A 19,838-nucleotide genomic window follows, 5' to 3' on the forward strand; every position below is an offset into this window, starting at 1 on the left:
TTTGTTGTTGAAAGCAGTAACTACGTCAGTCCAGATAGTACTGAAACCTGGACTGCATGTGCGTATACATGACAACATATTTCTACGTTATGCTGAGACCCAATCCATTTACTTTTATCATCCTAAAGTGTTTGGGTGTCCTGGTTTCGGCAGGAAACTGCCGAATGCTCTACTGACTGAACAGGCTGGAGGTGCACAAGAAGCTGGGAGGGGGCACAGCCAGGACAGCTGACCCAAACTGGCCAAAGGGATATTCCATACCATGTGACGTCATGCTCAGTATATAAAGCTGGGGGAAGAAGAAGGAAGGGGGGGACGTTTGGAGTGATGGCGTTTGTCTTCCCAAGTAACCATTACGCGTGATGGAGCCCTGCTTTCCTGGAGATGGCTGAACACCTGCCTGCCCATGGGAAGTAGTGAATGAATTCCTTGTTTTGCTTTGCTTGCGTGTGTGGCTTCTGCTTTACCTATTAAACCGCCTTTATCTCAACCCATGAGTTTTCTCACTTTTACCCTTCCGATTCTCTCCCCCATCCCACCGGGGGGGAGTGAGCGAGCGGCTGCGTGGTTCTTAGTTGCCGGCTGAGGTTAAACCACGACATTGGGTTTGTTTGTTTTGTTTTGTGGTTTGTTTTGTTTTTTTTTTTAAACAAGTATGTTTTTATAAAGTATGCCAAATGATATCCAATAGATTCTACATTATTGAGGTACTTGGATGTAACCATAAGAGCAGTATTAGTAAGTAATAGACGCATGAAATCAAAGGCCTGCCTGTTATCTTTAATTTACAATTTTGTGTAAAATTAACTTCTGAAATGTAGTACTTTTTAAAAGAAAACTTCTCTGGGTGTAGAGTTCTCTGGTAGGAACAGGTAGCTTTCAGGATTTAGAGAACAACTGGCACGCAGAGTTTACAATAATTTCTTATGGGTGGGTGGGGACGGGGAACAAAAAACCCAAACCCCAACAACAACAGGGGGTATACAGATAACCGAGTGCCTTACTCCCAGCCGTGGCCACACCACCTTGCACAAGCTGAAGAGAAAGCCCAGTGATACCATACCAACTGGCCAGAGGATCAGCATGACCCTCTCGCTAACACACGAGCAAGTGTGTAGGACAACGCGTGAAACAGATCTTGAGAGACGATGTTTAAAAGCTGTTCAACCTTCCCACAGCAAACAACAGGTATAAAAGAAAAAAGGTAATTACTTATTACAAAATATTTTTGGTACTTCAAAAAAAAAAAAAATACAGAGGCCAACAAGGAAAGAGGCCAACTGATGTTAAAGCAAAGGATTTTTATATCAGTAAGTCAATACTCACTCGCACAACAGGACTCCATTTTCCAGAGCTGCTCGAAAGTCTTTGGTTCCAAAGCTTTTCCCAGTAACTGTCTACAAAAATAAGAATTGGGAGTTAATTGGACACACACACACAATCAGGACTAGCAAGAGTATCTAAATAGTAAAAAACAAACAAAAAAATCTTTTCAATTCAACACTTAGTTCATAATATCTATTATTTTCTTATATTAATTTCAAAAGAAATAAGTACTTTAAAATAAGTTCTTTATGCCTCAAAAGAAGTCAGATCCAACATCTTCAAATAGTTTCCTCTAGCGTAAACCAATCTTCAGCTGAATTCTGTGGGAATACTTATTATTTTCTAAAGCAATACCAGCCACACTGAAAAACATAAAATAAATTTCAAACAGAAGTGCAAAAGAGAGAAAGTGTCTTTTATCTCCTACTTCATTTTACAGCGTGTATACTCACGATATCCGGCACAAAGTATTTTAATAGGGCTTTTTTTCCTGCCACTTGTACCTAAGGCACTGTGACTAAAGAACCACTCCGGCAAGTCTGTCCTACCACGTGCACATCAATTCCCATTACTTGGCAAGCAGTAGGACTACACTAATGGGACTACTTTTTATATCCAGAGTGAAAAGCAGTGAACAAGAACAATGTCTTATAAAGGACTTAAGATACCCAATGCCAAAAGCATCGCCTACAGGTTTTCAGCAAAGTTGTTTTCCAGAAAAAAAAGCTTTGCTTCTGGCATTAACTCCCTCCACCTCAAACAAGATCTTCAAAGCAGCACCTCCAAGTTTAAACTCTTTTGGATTCTTCCTACTAGATCCCCCCTCTGCCCATGCTCCTTGAAGGGACCAAATCGGGCAGATTTCTTATAAACACCCAGATTAGTAACCCACATGCAAGTCAGATAAGGAGGCAATATTCCCGAAGCAGTCCAAAAGAGGGTTTTACCCCAGTTGGGTATAGAAATCAAACACTAGGAAGGGTACTTATTTGTGCTTAGAGGCCACCAGGTTCAGTCACCGGCTAATTATGAACCTCCCTTTGGGGATCGTGACCATCCCCGATACTGCACAGGACTTCAGGCACACAATTAGAAGTGCTGTGGAACCTGTGTGCATCCAGACCAAAGCTACTGGTTACCACAGTAATTAAGGAAATTAGTAGTGAAACAAATGAGCTGTGCTTGGTAAAAGAGCAGAGGAAAGGATGTAGCTCTTTAAGGACCTGTTACATCATCATCCTATTATTTTTTTCCTAAATTGCAAAAGGAATGCATACTAACATCAGAAATGCTAGAATATAAGCAAGTAGTTTTTATATGTTATTTTTTAATTAAAAACCTGTAATTTCAATCTCCTTATTGAGAACAAATTTAGATGTTACAAAAATCTTCTTCAGGATTTAAGTTTTTTTTCTAGGATTTAACAAATAAGGTGAGAGAAAGAACTATGACAAACCAACTCAAGATAAGAAAAATTTCAACATTCAGGTAAAGGGGGGAAAAAAAAAAAAATCCAACCCCAAAACATTTAACAACAACAAAGGATGACAGTGATTCCCCTGGGAGAACTTCATTTTATACAATATTCCTTTAACAGTCTGTTCTTACAGAAGAGTAGATGTTGCATCTTAGCAATATCATTTCCAAGAATAATTTCAAAACACGGCATCTGAAAATTACCCTTATCTCAAGTAAAATACAGCCTTTTGCTTGCAAATTTGTATAGAAAGCTGTTCTATTTCATGATAATAATTTTGAGGAAACTAGCCAATGTAACATAACAGCACTGAAAGTTTAAATATAAATATTCGTGTTCCCTAGGTAATAGGGAATATGTGTTATAAAATAAGCCCTTCATTCTGCAAGCTAGAAACTTGAAGTTTGCATGTCATACAGCAGAACTGTACTGTAAGAGGGACTGTAGGACGGGGGTCTAGCTTTATGGTTATGCTTCAAACTCCAATCAATTCTTAAGAGTCCAAACATTATTCTCATTCTGGAGTTGTCGCTGACATCTATGGGAATACACAGTCCAAATGTTTGGTTTAATATAGAGAATTTACTGGTAACTCACGCATGCAATAGATGGTGAGATGTTTCCTTCACCTAGAGCTGGGCCAATCCCAAACGTGCAATGTCTTATATATCCGCAAACAACTTTCACACTGAAATTCCTTAAAAAAAAAAAAAAATCCTAGAACTGCAGCATGTAACTAAGGAGGTCACTCCTCAAAAATTATTCTCAAGAAGTCACAGAAGCTCCTGCATGTGTCACCGAAGACACATTAAACTTCCGCATAGCCCCTCCAGAACACACAAGTGCCACGCTGCAGTGCATAATTGCATTTTCGTGATGCATCTTGTAGTCTTTTCCAGGAAAAAAACCCCAACACCTCAGTCTCCAAAATGATGTGTGGAACATTTGACTGCCACGAAGTCTTCAGGTACATGACCGCAGGTAACTAGAAGCCATCCTTGAACAACAAGAGAGTCCAACTTGAGCACAAGGTTGTAAATGCTACTATTAAGACTTGCAGACCTCTTAATATTACATCAGAGGACATTATACTGGAAGCATTTTGACTAAGTTATTTGTGCAGCCACTGTGGCAATCAACACTGATTTGATATACAGGATGGAGCTGTCAGACCAATCTTGTGGCCCACAGATTTTGATGACTATGTGGTTTGTTGACATTAAAATAAAAGCATCAGTACTGCCAAGTTAAGTTTCATCAATATTGACTTTTAAAGGATAACTAATAATTAAGTAATTAAGAGGTATTCTCAAGGAACAATTTAACACTAGTGGCTTGAAACCGAAACATTTTCCAAGTTGCACAACACCTTGAATTTGTTGATGTCACAAAAATAAGTACTCCATTTTAAACCAAGCTTTCAGGCAGAGATGGAGGACTTTTCTCAGCACAGACTTTCATCCAGCTTATACCCATTGCAAGGCATCACGCTCAGCTGTAACTATTATAGCCTACACAGGAACTAGGTATCATTAAAAAAAATGGAAAGCCAGGGACTGGCTGAGAGTTCCCTGACTTTTAAGAACCTGAGATATTACAACTTCAAACAATGTCTATGATTTATGAGTCACTGTTTATTCACTAAAACTGGTTATACTGGGTGTGGTACTCTTATGTAATAGGCATAATTGATTTTGGACAATTTTTCAACCGCTTAGGCCATGTGAGCCACCAAATAATAAAGAAAAATATCTTTCAAAAGCAATTTTTATCCATGTTTGAACAACATCTCTTTTCAAATTATGTCTCTTTTCTCTCCTTCATTCAGCTGAATGTATTCTGCTTCTTTCTCTGCTTTTTTGATAGAAAGAGAACAATGACATAATTAAAGGCTATATCATAAAATCACATTTAATTGCTGCTATAAAACAGTTTGAATTTATTTTTGTAAGACAGCGTCCCCTAATACTCTGGTAACTTGCAATTGCCAGGTCCAAGCAATTTACTTCAAACAGTATGCAAATCAAGTCTTTACTTAGATTTAGACATTTAAAAAATGCTTACACACACATACAGAGGGCTAGTTTAATTTCAGGTTTGCTGTGATTCCTGTAGGAGGAGGCAAATCAAGAAATAACCAAAGATCAACCATTCTGAATATGGCATGACATCAAAATCATGATGGACTGAACAAAAAGCACATGGCACAGAAAAATATGCTAATTATATGCCTCAGTACCAAAATTAACATTGAGTACATTTCTTTGGATTGTCCTACTAGAGGCCAAATATAGCTGATCACTAATAGGCCTTCATTGCCTTAAAAGCTATTCAAAGTTGAAAGATTTTTCAGTGTTAATAAAAAATACTAAGGGAGGTCATGTCAAGTTGCTTCCATGGTTTACACTGGTTTGAACGGCTTTAGCAGAAAGGCAGCTCTACCGCAGGACGGTGGACATTTTCAAGTGGGCTGGTTTCCCATACATACCACCACATGCAACTCAAAGTGCAAGGGACTGGTAGGCTTCTCAATTTAACTTTGCTGTGGTGGAAACACCAAAGATAGACTCTCCCCATCCAACGCAAGACTTACACCACATACACAGGCACGCTGGCTAACCGATTCTCCATCACAAAAGCGTTAGCTGCTCAGAAACAAGGAGATAGGACTGCATCAAGCCCAACCTGTGACCTGAACGATACCTTGCTGCAGAGGAGCCGGGTACTCGCCATCCACCCGGCTCTGCAGTTCATGCTGGCCAGCCCTGCCCTCTCCATCTCTTTCAGAGCTCCTCTGCCACCGCCCCATGTAGACTACACCACCTCAGACCATGCAAGGACCCCACACACCCATTTGAGAGAAATGCTAACTGCACCAGTGAAGCACACAGCTCCCTGACGTAGGGTCATAGGTTAGGGATGGAAGATTCAAGAAAGATACTGAACCACATGTGATAGCAACAGCCTTAATGCAGGCTCACCCAAAGATCTCACAGGGCAATCAATTAATCAGACAGCAACCTCAAGGATACTACACTGATTTATGAACTTCAGGCCCCCAGCTAAGACTGCAGCAAGAAAAGCCCAGTTTATCATGTTGCAGAGGGCTGCTCATGTGCTGTAGGGAACTGGGACAACAATACAAATCTGATGCTGCCGTTCCATCCCCACTACAGAATTTCGGCTACGCCTGCCAGTTTCTGTCGCAGTGCCTGTCTCAGCGGATCACCTCACATATGCATCAATGTCTGAATTGCTACCTTGCTAACGGCCTTTCTTCCCCCTACCCCAGTTACCAAAAATCTGGATCAGATTACATGGCAAATGGCTCCATCCTTACATAATCCCAGCATTACATATCTCCGTTTACAGCACTCGCTTGGCTCTAACCGCCTCATCCAATGTATCACTCCAGAACAGTACTGTTACTGTAAGATGCACAAGAAGATATATAGGCTGCACCCACAGCCAACAAGCAAGCGTTCAAGACACTCCCAACGCTCTGGCATCTGTACTGCTTGGCAGGGCCTGGAAGTAGATTCATGACACATTTTTATATGGTATTTCGAGTCCGCTGCATTTTATATGCAGTTGTCAGTAACATGCTCTACCTCAGCTTGACAGATTTTGTCTTTTAGGGTCTGTCACGCCGGAAGAGTAACACCACCACAAAAAAAAAAAGTAAAAAAAAGAAGTAACACAAAAGCAGTAGGGATTTTTCCCCTCTTCTGCGTTCCTCTAGGAACTGGTGGTGCTTCTGGACTGTGACAATGAGTAACTGCTTTGTGGGACACTTCAGATGCACTATCCAAAGTCCTGCCTCCCCCTTTCATGGCTATTTGTAGTCCTGTTTAAATGCCATGCAGGAGATAAGCTTGTCCTTGAATGGCGTATGTGGTAGCTATCAACAAAAATGCTGCCATTACACTTTGGATTAAGGAGCTTGTGGTGTTTGGCCTTTGCAGACTTCCTGTCCAGTTTTCTCCTCCCCACTGGTTCTTCCTCTCAGAATTTATTAAAAAAACAAAAAACAAAAAAAAAACAAACAAACCAACCAACAAATCTAAAAGAAACCCTAGCATGGCCACAATTTGCTCCGGTAGTCAACTGATTTGTCCAAATCCCTCCCAAAGGGCAGATGGTAGGAACCATATTCAGAGGGTTTCTGCACACAATCTTGAACATGCAAGTGGCAAAGTCAGGCTGGCCACCATCTGGGTAAGAAAGCCTTTAGCGTTGCAGCGAACAGCCCGACCACAGCGGTTACTAGCTTTCTCAAAGTCAAACGGTGGAGAAGAGCGGCTCATTTCTGAAGCAAGCAGGATCTGTCTCCCTGAATCTTGGCCCCTGGGAAGATGTACAGAAAGAGTGGGCATTCATATCTTCCAGCCATGGGAGAACGCTGCTGGCATTTCACCTCTGGCAGCAGGAGGGATGCCAGGTCTAAAGCAGCCAAGGTCAGAGAGAGAACCGTGCTGCTGTCTTCCCTTCCAATCACAATTTAATTCAGGGTCCAACAAACTCCTGAGAGGTCAACAGGTGCTCAAGAAGCTGGTATTCACAGAGGCTTTCCCAGTCAGCTGTCCAGCGATGAACTTATGACACTGCCCAGCCTAACAACTTCACAGGAGTCAAGAGCAAGGCCTGGATTTCTACAAAAAGAAGCTCCTCATTTCTAGTCCTCACACCTCATTGCTAAAATCCATGACAGGCACGACTCCATTGAGGAGAAGAGCTGGGGTGGCTGGAAATAAGAAGAAAAATATCTACCAAGAAATCTGTTGTATAATCTAGCTGCACAGCAAAAGTAAGAAGGCTGAAGAGGATGAATATTTTTGCCATTGACCACTTACGCTGGTCCATGTGAATGCCCACCTTTGTATCCATAAGACTTCTGTTCTTCAATTGGAATAATTCCTGCTCTGTTGCTCAATGCAAAGCTGCACTCTCCTGTTTAACCCCATACCCCAAATCCCTGGCCATCATTTCATTTCAGAGAATGTGGAAATTTTTCAATCTTCAGCCAAAATTGCCTTTGATAACAAACCAGAACAAACACATATAAAAGGAAATGACTGATTATTGAAAAAGTCTTACTGTTATTTTCTATCATCAACATAATGATGGGGTCTTATTGTGGTATGCCTTCTGGACAGACATGCCAAGGACTCCTGAAATAACATACAACTACATTTTTACAAAAGATGAAGAAAAACAATGAATAAGGGGTAAGCAAAGAGGCACATGATTACTTGTGTGGTAGGTGCGAGAAGCATAGATCTCTGCTCATCAGCTGCTTACACTCTGTTTTTTCAGCTCTTCTGTCAAATTGCATATAAAAACACAATCTGAAGGATGGAAATGAAGTTTTTGTTCCAATATTGAAAGGAAACCCCGACTTAGGGGAACAATACTGCAGAAAGAGCAAGGATAAACATTTGGGATCAATCCATTCAGTCAAGCTTCCCCCCTGCCCCAAACAAGATCATCCCACAAAATAGCAAGATTAATAAGCTTACTGTTCTTTATACTGATGACTGTACTGACAGGTGTCAAACTAAGAAAACCAACATACGTTATTTTGTGTGATAAAAAAGGTCTCGCTGTATTTGCAGAGATGGGCAGCATAAACTAGATGGAGGTAGGTGTTCCAGCAGGACATAAAACTTGCAAACGCAAGGTGCAATTTGAGTGACTAGGAATCTCTGAAAAATCAAGTCACTGAAATTTTAATGTAATGATACAGTTACATCTGATTTATTTGGATACTATCAATTCCATAAACACTTTAAATGCACACCAGGTTCTAAAGCTGCCATCCTAATTGATGCATGCTGATTTCAACTTTAACCAAGCATTTACTTTCTCACATGTATTTGCAACTAACTTCAGTTAAATAAAAGTGGATGCTTGTGCACCTTCCCAAAACAATAGAAGAGTAAGATGATTTTTTTTTTTTTTTTTTTTTTTTTTTTAAGATTTGCCAGGTGAGCTCCATACTAGCTCAGTGGTTGGTGGTAAAAGACGGGTGGCAGTGGGCGCCTTAACCGTAAATGTTCCTAATTAAGCAGAGAAAAGGACAAAATCATCATGAGAAAACAATCCAAACATTCAGTTCACCCCGAAACAAGAAACCAACCACTGAATTCCTTAAATATGCAAAAACCTGGTTGATTAAAAGTTGTCTTTTCCAAGTAATTCACAGTGTAATGGTGGTGTACTAGAGCTGGGTGTTTGTTTCTGCCACAGGGGGGAAAAAAAAGAAAAAAAAAGTTAAACATACCCAGGGAATGAGGAATATGAAGGAACAGTTTCTAGAAAAGCAATCAACTGAGATAACAGAAGAAGTGGCAAGCAGAGGTTCCAGTTTCACTGCTTAGGTATCTTTTAATGATCATGTTTCATAACATACGCGCTCTCATGCTAGCCAAATTTTGAACTTGCCCATTGTGAAAGTCAGTCACTCCATATATAATTTTTTAATCTTTTTTTCCCGAAACATCTACCTCTTCAGCACTGCATTGGTTGTTACCTGACTTCAAGCTGTTAACGCCTTTCCAAGCTGGGGAATAAGCAATCAAGAGATAAACGAATCTGTTCATAGCTGTGTCTCAGCTGGAGTCCTACATAGTGTCCACCTGGGTCATAGAAAAAGGTTGCCCTGAACAGGAAATCAGTATGTTCTCAACATCTCCCTTAGGAGGTTGAAATAGAAAGACTAGAAGAATATCAGCAACAGCACAGCCCAGAAAGGAGGACTTGCACTAAGACTTACACACACCACAGACAGAAGAAGGTTTTGTTGGGCTGGTTGAGCAGTTCAGTCACAGAAGAAAACCATGATCTTCCTGCTGTCCTGAAACGGCACCAGAGCCTCCTTTCCCACTCTCTTCCCTTTGCCCACGTGAAGGGTCTGCATTTAGAAAGCGTCCTGCTATCATCCAGACTACCTTGTGCTTTAATATAGTACTAAAAATGAAAAAAACATCCCCACATAACTCCCTCACACATCCCACTGCCTCTCCTCTGCCCCAAAACGACCACAGCAATTGAGCCAGGGGTTCCAAGCACCGGGGAAGGGCACCACAGGGCTGGAGCCACAGCCTGCTGGAGATGAGACAGGGATAACATTTGGACTTCATGCAGATTCTTGAGAGGCTTAACATACCCAAAGATCCAGTGACTCAGCGCCCTGACAGCCAGGCGGTACGTGACCGATGGGATGGACGGCCACATGCCCCCACAAAGAACTTCAAGTTCAGACAATAATAATAATAATAATAACAACAACAACAACAACAACAACCACCACCCACCCTGAAAACCTCTATGCAAAGTCTGTCTATACCATTGCTTTTGCTAAAGGAGGAGAACAAAGTTTACGACAACTACAGTACTTCCATTTCAGGTGAACAAGATAAAAAAAAAAATTTTGTTTTTACAAGCTTCAATTAAACACATTACTTGAAATACTAACAGATAAAACGTTAGTGATACTAAAATCACATTTGTCTAGGGCAAATGTAAAGAAAGGATTGAAGCAAATACAAACTTGTACATTTTTGCTGTAGAGGTACTAAAATCACATTTGTCTAACATTTTAATCTATTATTTTATATTTGGTATTTTAAGTAATGTCTCTACTTCACTGTAACTGAAGCTTTGAATATTTTGTTCTTGTTCATTTAGAACAAAAGATAAATGCAACCTATAAAAAAAAAATCTTCTGATGTTTGTATTTCCTAAGTTTATAGCTCAGTTTTACTACTATTGTAATTGCAGATCAGAGGGTATATACTGCAAGTTTCAATACAGGCTGTCAGTTCACTAGCATTTATTTTCATAGGAAGGACCTTAAAGAAAACAGTATCTTTGCTTAGGCTGATTAAGAAAAATATGCTAAAACTCCGCTGCTATTTGCAAGCGGGTCCCTGTTGGGATTATTTATGTAAGTGGCAGAGAGATACAGAGATACCGAATGAAATGGCCAAAACCAGAACACACTTCTGCCCTAGATTACAGTTATCTCCTACAAATCGACTGCCTTGATTCTGGGTATATTTAATACTTTGATTTTTCATGTATTTTAAATATGCGTGGTTCTCCGGAGGGCAGCGCCAGTGCCATGAGCGAACCGGAGATCTAACCGCAAGGTCTTGAAACTACATTCAGCAGGAGGAAAAAGGCATCAGATAAAAGAATACGCACACAAGAGGGAAATGCTTTAGATCCAATTGCTTTCGCGTGTTTAGTGAGGTTATTCATGCATGGAAGTCATTTCTTGTTATTACTGGAGATTTGTCAGTCTTTTCAAATTTTTCAGCCTTCACTGGAAACAGTACTTTGAGCAGCGTACATACCGAGACGTGGTTTGAGTCAGCTTCAGCCAAAAACATTCACCAACACCCCCCCTTTCCCTCTCACGCATACACCCACGTGCGCACGCACAGGCTTTGGGGAACCAACAGCCTTCTCGCTGCGTCTTCCCTCCCATCCCATCCCCACATGCCCTGACTTTTAGATCTCCTTCTACACCCACAGGTTTCCAACCCATTTCACCAGGTTTACTTAGCTCATTAACAAGGCAACAGATGGACAGCGAGCAAAGAAATTGTGCGGAAACAAACATTTAACAGGGTCAAAAGACACCATAAAGGCAATTAGTGTCACATACAGAGTCTGGAGAAAATAGTCACGACACCACTTCCCAGTAAACTAGGGCACTTGGCATTAATTGCAGCACTTAAACGACGTAATTTAGAAATTTCAATATTACCTAGCAACAGTTATGTAGAAATAAACCATCAGGTGGAAGTCACTGAAATTAATGCTGACTTTGCTGACTTAGCTGACTTCAGCTGTAGAAATATTATGCTCTTCTCTGGAGTTAGAGTAATTCAGGGGGAAGGATTAGCTTATGAGAACTCCACTGATATGACCTGTTCAAATCAAAATAAAAGCAAGACTAAAGCTCTTGAATACTACCTGTGTTTTAGTAATTGGGTTTTTTTTTAAACTACATTTAAGTTTCAAGATGAGAGTGAGTAAGCAGTAGGAGAAGCTATATAGGACTGCAACATCAAGAAAAATGGTATTTTGGGGTTTTTTTTTTTGGGGGGGGGTTAGGAATTTTTAAAATCCGAAGTTTAAAGGAATATAAACACACACAAATAATTATATTGCGATATTTGAAATACACTGTGCGTACACCAAGTTACTAAGCTGGAAGTGAGACTTCTGAAGGCTCCACCTCCCAAGGCTCGTAGCGATATACTGCATTACAGGTAATGAGCTCCTTTATTACAGCATTGGACGGCAGAGGACATTGCCACTGCTTCGCAGCACCACCTAATGAGACACGCCAGGTACGACATACGACCAGAGGCTCTGTGCTCGTATGTAGTCCCTCTCCTTGGCAGGAGATGAAAGAAACTGCCTCTGGCAAAGAAATTAAATAATTGCAGTCAGAGGAGGAAGAATGGCTACAGAGAAAATTGAAGTCCAAGGGAGCCGCAAAAGGATGGCGTGCATTTGAGAAGATGACAGGAGCACAACTAGAGGAGGCAGAATATCAGTCTGGGCAAAGGAATAAGGAAGTTTAGGCTCAGTAAGTTTTGCTGACCAACTCTTGTCCCTGATTAGGTTTTTGAGGAGTTCTAAAATATGAACGCTGCCCTTTTAAAAGATTTAAATATAAAGGAGTATTTGATGAACACATAGCAAGTTACTGAAGTGTTTTTATACTTGGAGAACTCTTGCAGTGGTTTAACCTCAGCTGGCAACTGAGCACCACACAGCCACTCGCTCACTCCTCCCCCCCCCCCCCGATGGGATAGGAGAGAAAATCGGACAAGTAAGAGTGAGAAAACTCATGGGTTGAGATAAAAACAGTTTAATAATTGAAATAAAATAAAACAGTAGTAATAATAGCAATAATAATAAAAGAGTATACAAAGCAAGTGATGCACGATGCAATTGCTCACCACCTGCCGATGAATGCCCAGCCAGTCCCCGAGCAGCGGTCGCTGCCCCCTGGCCAACTCCCTCCAGCTTGTATACTGAGCATGACGTCATATGGTACGGAATACCCCTTTGGCCAGTTTGGGTCAGCTGTCCCGGCTGTGCCCCCTCCCAGCTTCTCGTGCACCTCTTTGCTGGCAGAGTATGGGAAGCTGAAAAGTCCTTGACTTAGTATGAATACTGCTTAGCAACAACTAAAACACCGGTGTGTTATCACATTATTCTCATGCTAAATCCAAAACACAGCACTGTACCAGCTACTGGGAAGTTAACTCTATCCCAGCCAAAACCAGGACAACTCTGAAACAAACGTGCTTTTATGCTTGATCACACAGCTGTCAGCTTTTCAGGGGATCCTATTCCAGCTACGCCTCCTTCAAGACCCTTCCATGATCTCACATCAGTTATGCTTCCACCCTGAACAGCAGCCTATTCTACTCACCCATTATTCGTAATTATCTATATATTTTCCCCCAAGATATAACTTCTTCACTGTTTGAGATATATTTGCCTTTACAAAAATAAAATGTCATTGCTAGCAGAAATCAGGGATCAGGCTACCATCAACCTCAAAATTAGGACTTCACCCTCCTTAAAGATAACACAAAAAGGTCCCTCTTTATGCACCACACTGCCCTGATATCTGTCTTTCCTATCTGAACATTTTGGTCTAGTCATTTGAGTATTTATTAAGCCAAATACACCCCTAGCAAACTCTGATTCTCCAGGGAACTCTTCTGCTTGGTTTGCAAAACCACAGATAGAAGAAGCGTTTGCAGCTGTCAAAGTCATAGGTGGGCCCACACAGGGATAACTGCGCACTTTAATTGAAGAATTAAGGTGAAGAGCAGGCATGAGAGATTGTGGTCCAGAAGGGAAGCCGCAAGTGACAACTGCTGCTCTTCCAAACTCTTCCAATGCTTCCCTCTTCCCATCTTTCCTCTTCAACATTGCCACTCACCACTCCGCTTCTGATCCAGGCTGAGCATCGATACAACTCAAGCGTGGCTTAACCACCTCCAGCGTGACACTTCCTCCAGCCATTTTATTGCTCTTCTGCAAATGCAGCTTTATTCGTTTAATTATTTAAGGAGCCAAACTGGTTTGACAGAGTGCTTGCCTCCTCACCTGGGTGTGTTTAGAGGAGCCCAAGATAAGATTGGCTGCCATGTACACTGCCCAGAGGTAGAATTTAATTACTAGTCGAAAGCCGCCAATCTCCCCCTTATTACAGAAGACAATTATAATTTGCTTATATTTATTATGACATCCATGCAGAAATGTTCATGACTCTCTGTAAACAATTCCATACCCTGCAAGGGAGAGGCAGAAATTTACCCCACAGTTTCCATATTCAACCCATTAAGCATTTAAAATGAGAATCCTCAATATCCATGAAATTGAACCCAATTTTTTAATATCACTAGAAGATTCCATGTCACTGAAAAATATCACTTATTTTCATCTGGAAAAAAGACAACGGTATATCAAATAACTTATCTGCATACAGCTGACACAACCTTTCTCAAAGAGAGATGCTGACCTCAAGTCCTGTGAGAAAAAACAGAGAGGTTCCAGCCTGTAGTGGGCTGGTTCACATATATTCACATAACCTCCCCCAATGATACAGCCGCAGTAATTAAAAAAGCCCCACAAAATGCACACAAGAAAAGCACTGAGATGCAAGCAGGCAAATTGTACCAGAAAATGTTCTATCCAGAGCTATAAAAACAGTCTTGGAAGACTACTCTGTTCCATTCATTTAGTAGGATTATGCTTGCACCTTGTAACCACAGAAAAGATGCACTTTTTGGATTACAAACAGATGCATATACTTTGCGCATTTTTTTGTCTGTAGCTTAACTTTCCTTTGTCTTTAAAAATAACAACACATTGAATGGAGAAACATTATCAGTAACCCATACAGTTTTTCATAGATAGAGAATATTTATGTCCTAGAAGACTGAGATTTTCTTCTACCGTAGGCAAGATGCCTCAAGCATTTCAGGTTCGAGCCACAATGGTTTCTATGACCAGCTGCCTTCCAGGGCATGCAGACTTCAAGAATGTCTGAAGTTTTGCCTAGCAACTGAGACAAAGCACAGACTGCCCCTAATGTAAAAATTTTCCTCCATACGTATTGCATGAAGTTATGCCAGTTTCTGCTGCTTGATCTGGTACATGATTACCATTTCTACATGAAAATTTTTACCATTTTATTTACAGCTCAGTAGAGCAGTTGAAGACACTTTTCCTACCATAACAAAAACAAAACTTGGAAGTGCTTTTAACATTAGGTCACTGCTTTATCAAAGCAGAATGATGTCTTCGGGGGTTTTTTTAATTCAAAATTCCAGAGAAAAAGGAATGGTACTTTGTATCATCATTGTTATTTCCGATGCAAGATTTAATTTTGTTTGGGGGCATCACAAAATTATGCATTTTATTGGACACACGTCCTCTTAAATATTTTCTGTTAGAACAAAAAGTTGGATGTAACTTCAGCTTGAAGCATTCAAACACCACTTGCACAACGTTTACAGACTAACAAAGGAATTATCCCATTGAGTTAAACTAGTTGTCCATCTCGCCCAGCATCCTTGGTCTGACAGTGACCTGTACCAGGTATGTCAGCACGTTAGCAGGGTGGGGAGGGAGGACACCAGTACTTTCGTATTTAGAGTAGAGGAGTTCTAGCCTTCTCTATAATTAAATGGTAAAACACACAGATAGGGAGAGCAACACATCTTTTCACAAACAGTTGTCTTGCATCAGAAATCATTACAGAAAGGAGAAATATCACCCACCGCTTCCTCCCGCCCCCATATACCTATTTTTTTTTAGTATTTGCTAGCTTTAAGATTTGTTTGTAATATACAGTAAGATAGAGAAACATGTATCCAGAAAAAGCTGGACACAAGTCTAACTTCTGTTAAGTCCAAAGTGTTAAATCTATACAATGCCTTTTTAATGAAGGCATGTAACCATGAATATGCTACTAAAAACTCAGATATTTTATGCCGGCCAACGTTCTCCAAGACTGGTGCCTCAGTTTGAGAGCCCGCATTCATATCGGGTGGGAATTCACACAGAATCTGGGTGTCACTGCAAAATTAATCTCACATCTCCTGACATATTCTGACCTCTGCTGTTATAAAGTGGAATTTATTTTGACAATCATTTTTTTCTTTAAAACACTGCCTTCAGCTGAATAAGAATTTTCAGTATCTGCAATTACCCAGGGTAAAGAAATGATGAGAAAAATCACTTTTATTTTACACCGTGAAGCACAAAAATAAAGTGCCCAAGTTTTTCTTTCACTCTCATGTTCCTATCATCCTGTAATTTATTATAAGCTGCATATTTGACTATTACATAAATACACATACCCTGTTCTTTTAGCATCTGGACTCTACATATGCTACCAAGCTGTCCCAACATCTTCTTTCTCCGAGAATGCATTGTTTTAGGCTTTTTACGACAGATACCAGCAAAACCACTGAGCACACCAACATACAGACTATCACTAATCTGAAACTATTCAAACAACTAGTTTTAGGCAGAACTTTTTTTTTTTCTTTCAGTTTAAGTTGTGTTTTCACTACAAAAATACTCTACAGTAGACTAGCAAGCTTTCTTAATTATGTACAAGTCTAGGACTCTATACTGAATTTTGACAGTACTGGTTAGTAAAGAAATCATATTCTAAATATCCCGTACACTAACATCAGTGAAAGTGTAAATCTGAATGAATTATGACTATATTGGTTGGCAAGATTTTGAAGGCAGCAAAACGCCACTTTTTAAGTCACAGGTACACTCAGGGGAAAAGAATAAACAAGGGGGTGTCCATCATGATGCTCTACTTCTAAACTTCTCTTTCCCTCCTGGATAAGAGGCCTCCTCTCCAATCCTGAAGATTAAGGCATGGACCTTTACTGTACTTATCACAAATGCTCAAAGAACATTTGCTCTTCCTTTCCCATCATAGCGCCTGACATACTTCAAAATAAAACTGCACCTACTTGATGATCTTAAAGGTCTTTTCCAACCTAAACGATTTTATGATTCTACAGCTTGCATTATTTCTGCCAGACTTGCTGATTTCCCATGGCTTGGGAGATGACAAAGTATTTGATCAAATATTTATAAACAGTATGAGTTTAAGACTGTATCTCCCAGTCAGATAACACTTTTGACTAAGGAATAGAAAGAGCGCGGCACAGTGCCCAACAAGTGTTTTAGCACCAAATGCTCTTTTTATCCTCATGTTTAACTAGGAAAGAAACCCTAATCTCAAATCAGCAAGTTCACCCTTATGCCAAGCACCTACCTCTTTTAGAGCTACAAGTAGGAATTAGTCTTGCTCAGTTCTTTGGCAATATTTCCTTCTTAAAAAAAAAAAAAAAAAAAAAAAAAAAAAAATCTTTTCACCAACAACCGTGATCTTTCCCAGCAATACTAAAATTAATGGGTTTTTTACTGTTCTGCACGTAACAACTTTATTTTCACCTTCACGCATATAGTTAAGTGATTTTTTTTTTTTTTAATCATTAAAGATTTTGCTTCTGCTGGGACAAACATATGGAAATTTGCCGTAACACCTTTATTGGAGTAAAAGTAGGAAATGCAACAGCCCAATATGAATAAACCACTGAATCTTAAAGGATCCTCAACTATAACTACAAAACGAACAGTCATTAAAACTCAGCATGGCACCTTACTCCATCGCACAGATGTCCAGAGGACAGCCTGTTAGCTTACACGCACAGTCCCCCTGTTCCAATAACCATCCTCACGTTTTCTTTTGCCTTCAGCTGCAAGAAGACTGTCAGCGAGGATGCCAAACAATGGGTTATACAAACTACCACGAGTGTCCTGTAGGTTTTAACATTACAATTGATATTTTAAAATATGGAGCTACTTTAAATAACGCATGTCAAGACAGCTCAGTTTCCCACTCAAAAATTTTATTAATAAAGACAACAGTTTTGCACGATACAAGGAGGAAGCCTCAGTTCTGCTCTCTGTGTATAGAGACTACCCAGCAGTACCTTGCAAGTGGGCTCAAAATTTTACTTATTGTTTTAAAGTCTATTACAGAATCTGGTATGTGTTAAACTAATCATAGTACTTTATTGATTTGATTGAATCTTGTATTTGTCCTGGTTTCGGCAGGGATAGAGTTAATTTCCTTGAGCGGCTGTGTGGTACTCAGTTGCGACTGAGGTTAAACCACAACAGTATTCTATCAAAAACGTGATGAGAAACTGAATAGCCAAAACTAAACAGTAGTATGATTAAACAGGAACTCTTTGAGAAATCAATTAGCAAAAATAGAAGTGAACAAAATTCACACAACTAGTATAATAAAAACAGTCAGACAAGTTACAGTGAAAAAGTAACTAAAGACAAAATGTAGAAGAAATTCTACGGCAATGCTAGACGAAAAAGAAAGGACAGATCAGGTATGATGAAGGTGAATAAATAGTTAATGACAAGATGGCTACGACATTTGGTTAAAGAGCTGTCAGATTCTTCAGAGAAGCATGGGACCGGGAAAACAATCACTGAGAGCAGAAGACAAGTGTTGAAGACAGCAAAGCCTGGAAGAATTTGCTTAATTGAAGTTGCTCTGTGTTCTAGAGCATGCTCTAAGCCATTAGCAATTATCTTCAATTCAAAGGGCTGGAAAGGTCTCATTGACTGAAAAATTAAAAATAAAGATCCCTTTTAGAGGTGTGACGACACGAGAAGAAACCAGAATAAGAGTTAGAAAAACATTTAGACTATTCTCCCCAACTTTAGTTTCTAGAAGGGTATTAAATATTGCTGATTCACCACCACCACCAAGCCATAGCTGTTTGGAAGGGATATAACACTTTGGTTTGAAAAGTCACGTATAAGTATTTTTTTTTTCCTGCTTTGGCAAATTAACTGGTCTGATACTGCTTTTCTTCTTGTGTAAGTGGGCTATAGCTGGACTTAAGTTATAGAATCATAGAATCATTGAGGTTGGAAAAGACCTCTAAGATCATCGAGTCCAACCGTCAACCCAACACCACCAGGCCCACTAAACCATGTCCCTAAGCGCCTCATCTACACGTCTTTTAAATACCTCCAGGGATGGGGACTCAACCACTTCCCTGGGCAGCCTGTTCCAATGTTTCACCACTCTTTCAGTAAAGACATTTTTCCTCACATCCAATCTAAACCTCCCCTGCCGCAACTTGAGGCCATTTCCTCTCGTCCTATCGCTTGTTACTTCGGAGAAAAGACCAACACCCACCTCGCTACAACTTCCTTTCAGGTAGTTGTAGAGAGCGATGAGGTCTCCCCTCAGCCTCCTTTTCTCCAGGCTGAACAGTCCCAGTTCCCTCAGCCGCTCCTCATAAGACTTGTGCTCCAGACCCCTCACCAGCCTCGTTGCCCTTCTCTGGACACGCTCCAGCACCTCAACGTCCTTCTTGGAGTGAGGGGCCCAAAACTGAACACAGTATTCGAGGTGCGGCCTCACCAGGGCCGAGTACAGGGGCACGATCACTTCCCTATGCAACTGGCAAAAAAAACTGGCAAAAAGCCTTGCCATTTTATTTAAAGACAGACAGATTGTGGAAATACAGTCTAGGTAAGGAGATCAAGAGGCCATTATGTGACAGTAGGAAGAAGATCACACATGTAAAGAGCAGGTTTCTAAGGTGTAACATCAGACTGGTATAAGGTACTAAACTGGACCCAAGAGAAGTTATTTCAGATTCCAGGACACTCTAGTGTGTTCTTTACAGAATTAGGTGATGGACTACAACCCTATTATTTATAAACCCAAACTGAGACGTTGCATGAGCATTATGGGGGGAGATGAAAATTCGCCATTCTAGTCCTAAATTGGAGCACTGGTCTAAAGTTCAGCAAGAGAAAATTCAGCAGAGCTTAGTTACAAAATCTTATTCTTAAAACAGGGCAACTGAACACAAAAATAGGATATTCCTGTACATCTCAAAACAATGTTAACTGG

General features: G+C 40.3%; 1 protein-coding gene across 15 annotated transcripts in view; it reads right to left on the reverse strand.

Annotated features, from left to right (window-relative positions):
* The window catches only part of LMO7 (LIM domain 7), a 133,679-nt gene that overhangs the window by 95,155 nt on the left and 18,686 nt on the right, over nucleotides 1-19,838 (reverse strand). For all 15 annotated transcript variants that reach the window (XM_076362674.1, XM_076362668.1, XM_076362652.1 and 12 more), the window contains exon 2: nucleotides 1,327-1,397. In XM_076362674.1, the coding sequence (XP_076218789.1) occupies nucleotides 1,327-1,397 (71 nt within the window). The remainder of the gene's footprint in view (nucleotides 1-1,326; nucleotides 1,398-19,838) is intronic.

The sequence above is a fragment of the Aptenodytes patagonicus genome, chromosome 1 (assembly GCF_965638725.1).
Source record: "Aptenodytes patagonicus chromosome 1, bAptPat1.pri.cur, whole genome shotgun sequence".
NCBI lineage: Eukaryota > Metazoa > Chordata > Aves > Sphenisciformes > Spheniscidae > Aptenodytes > Aptenodytes patagonicus.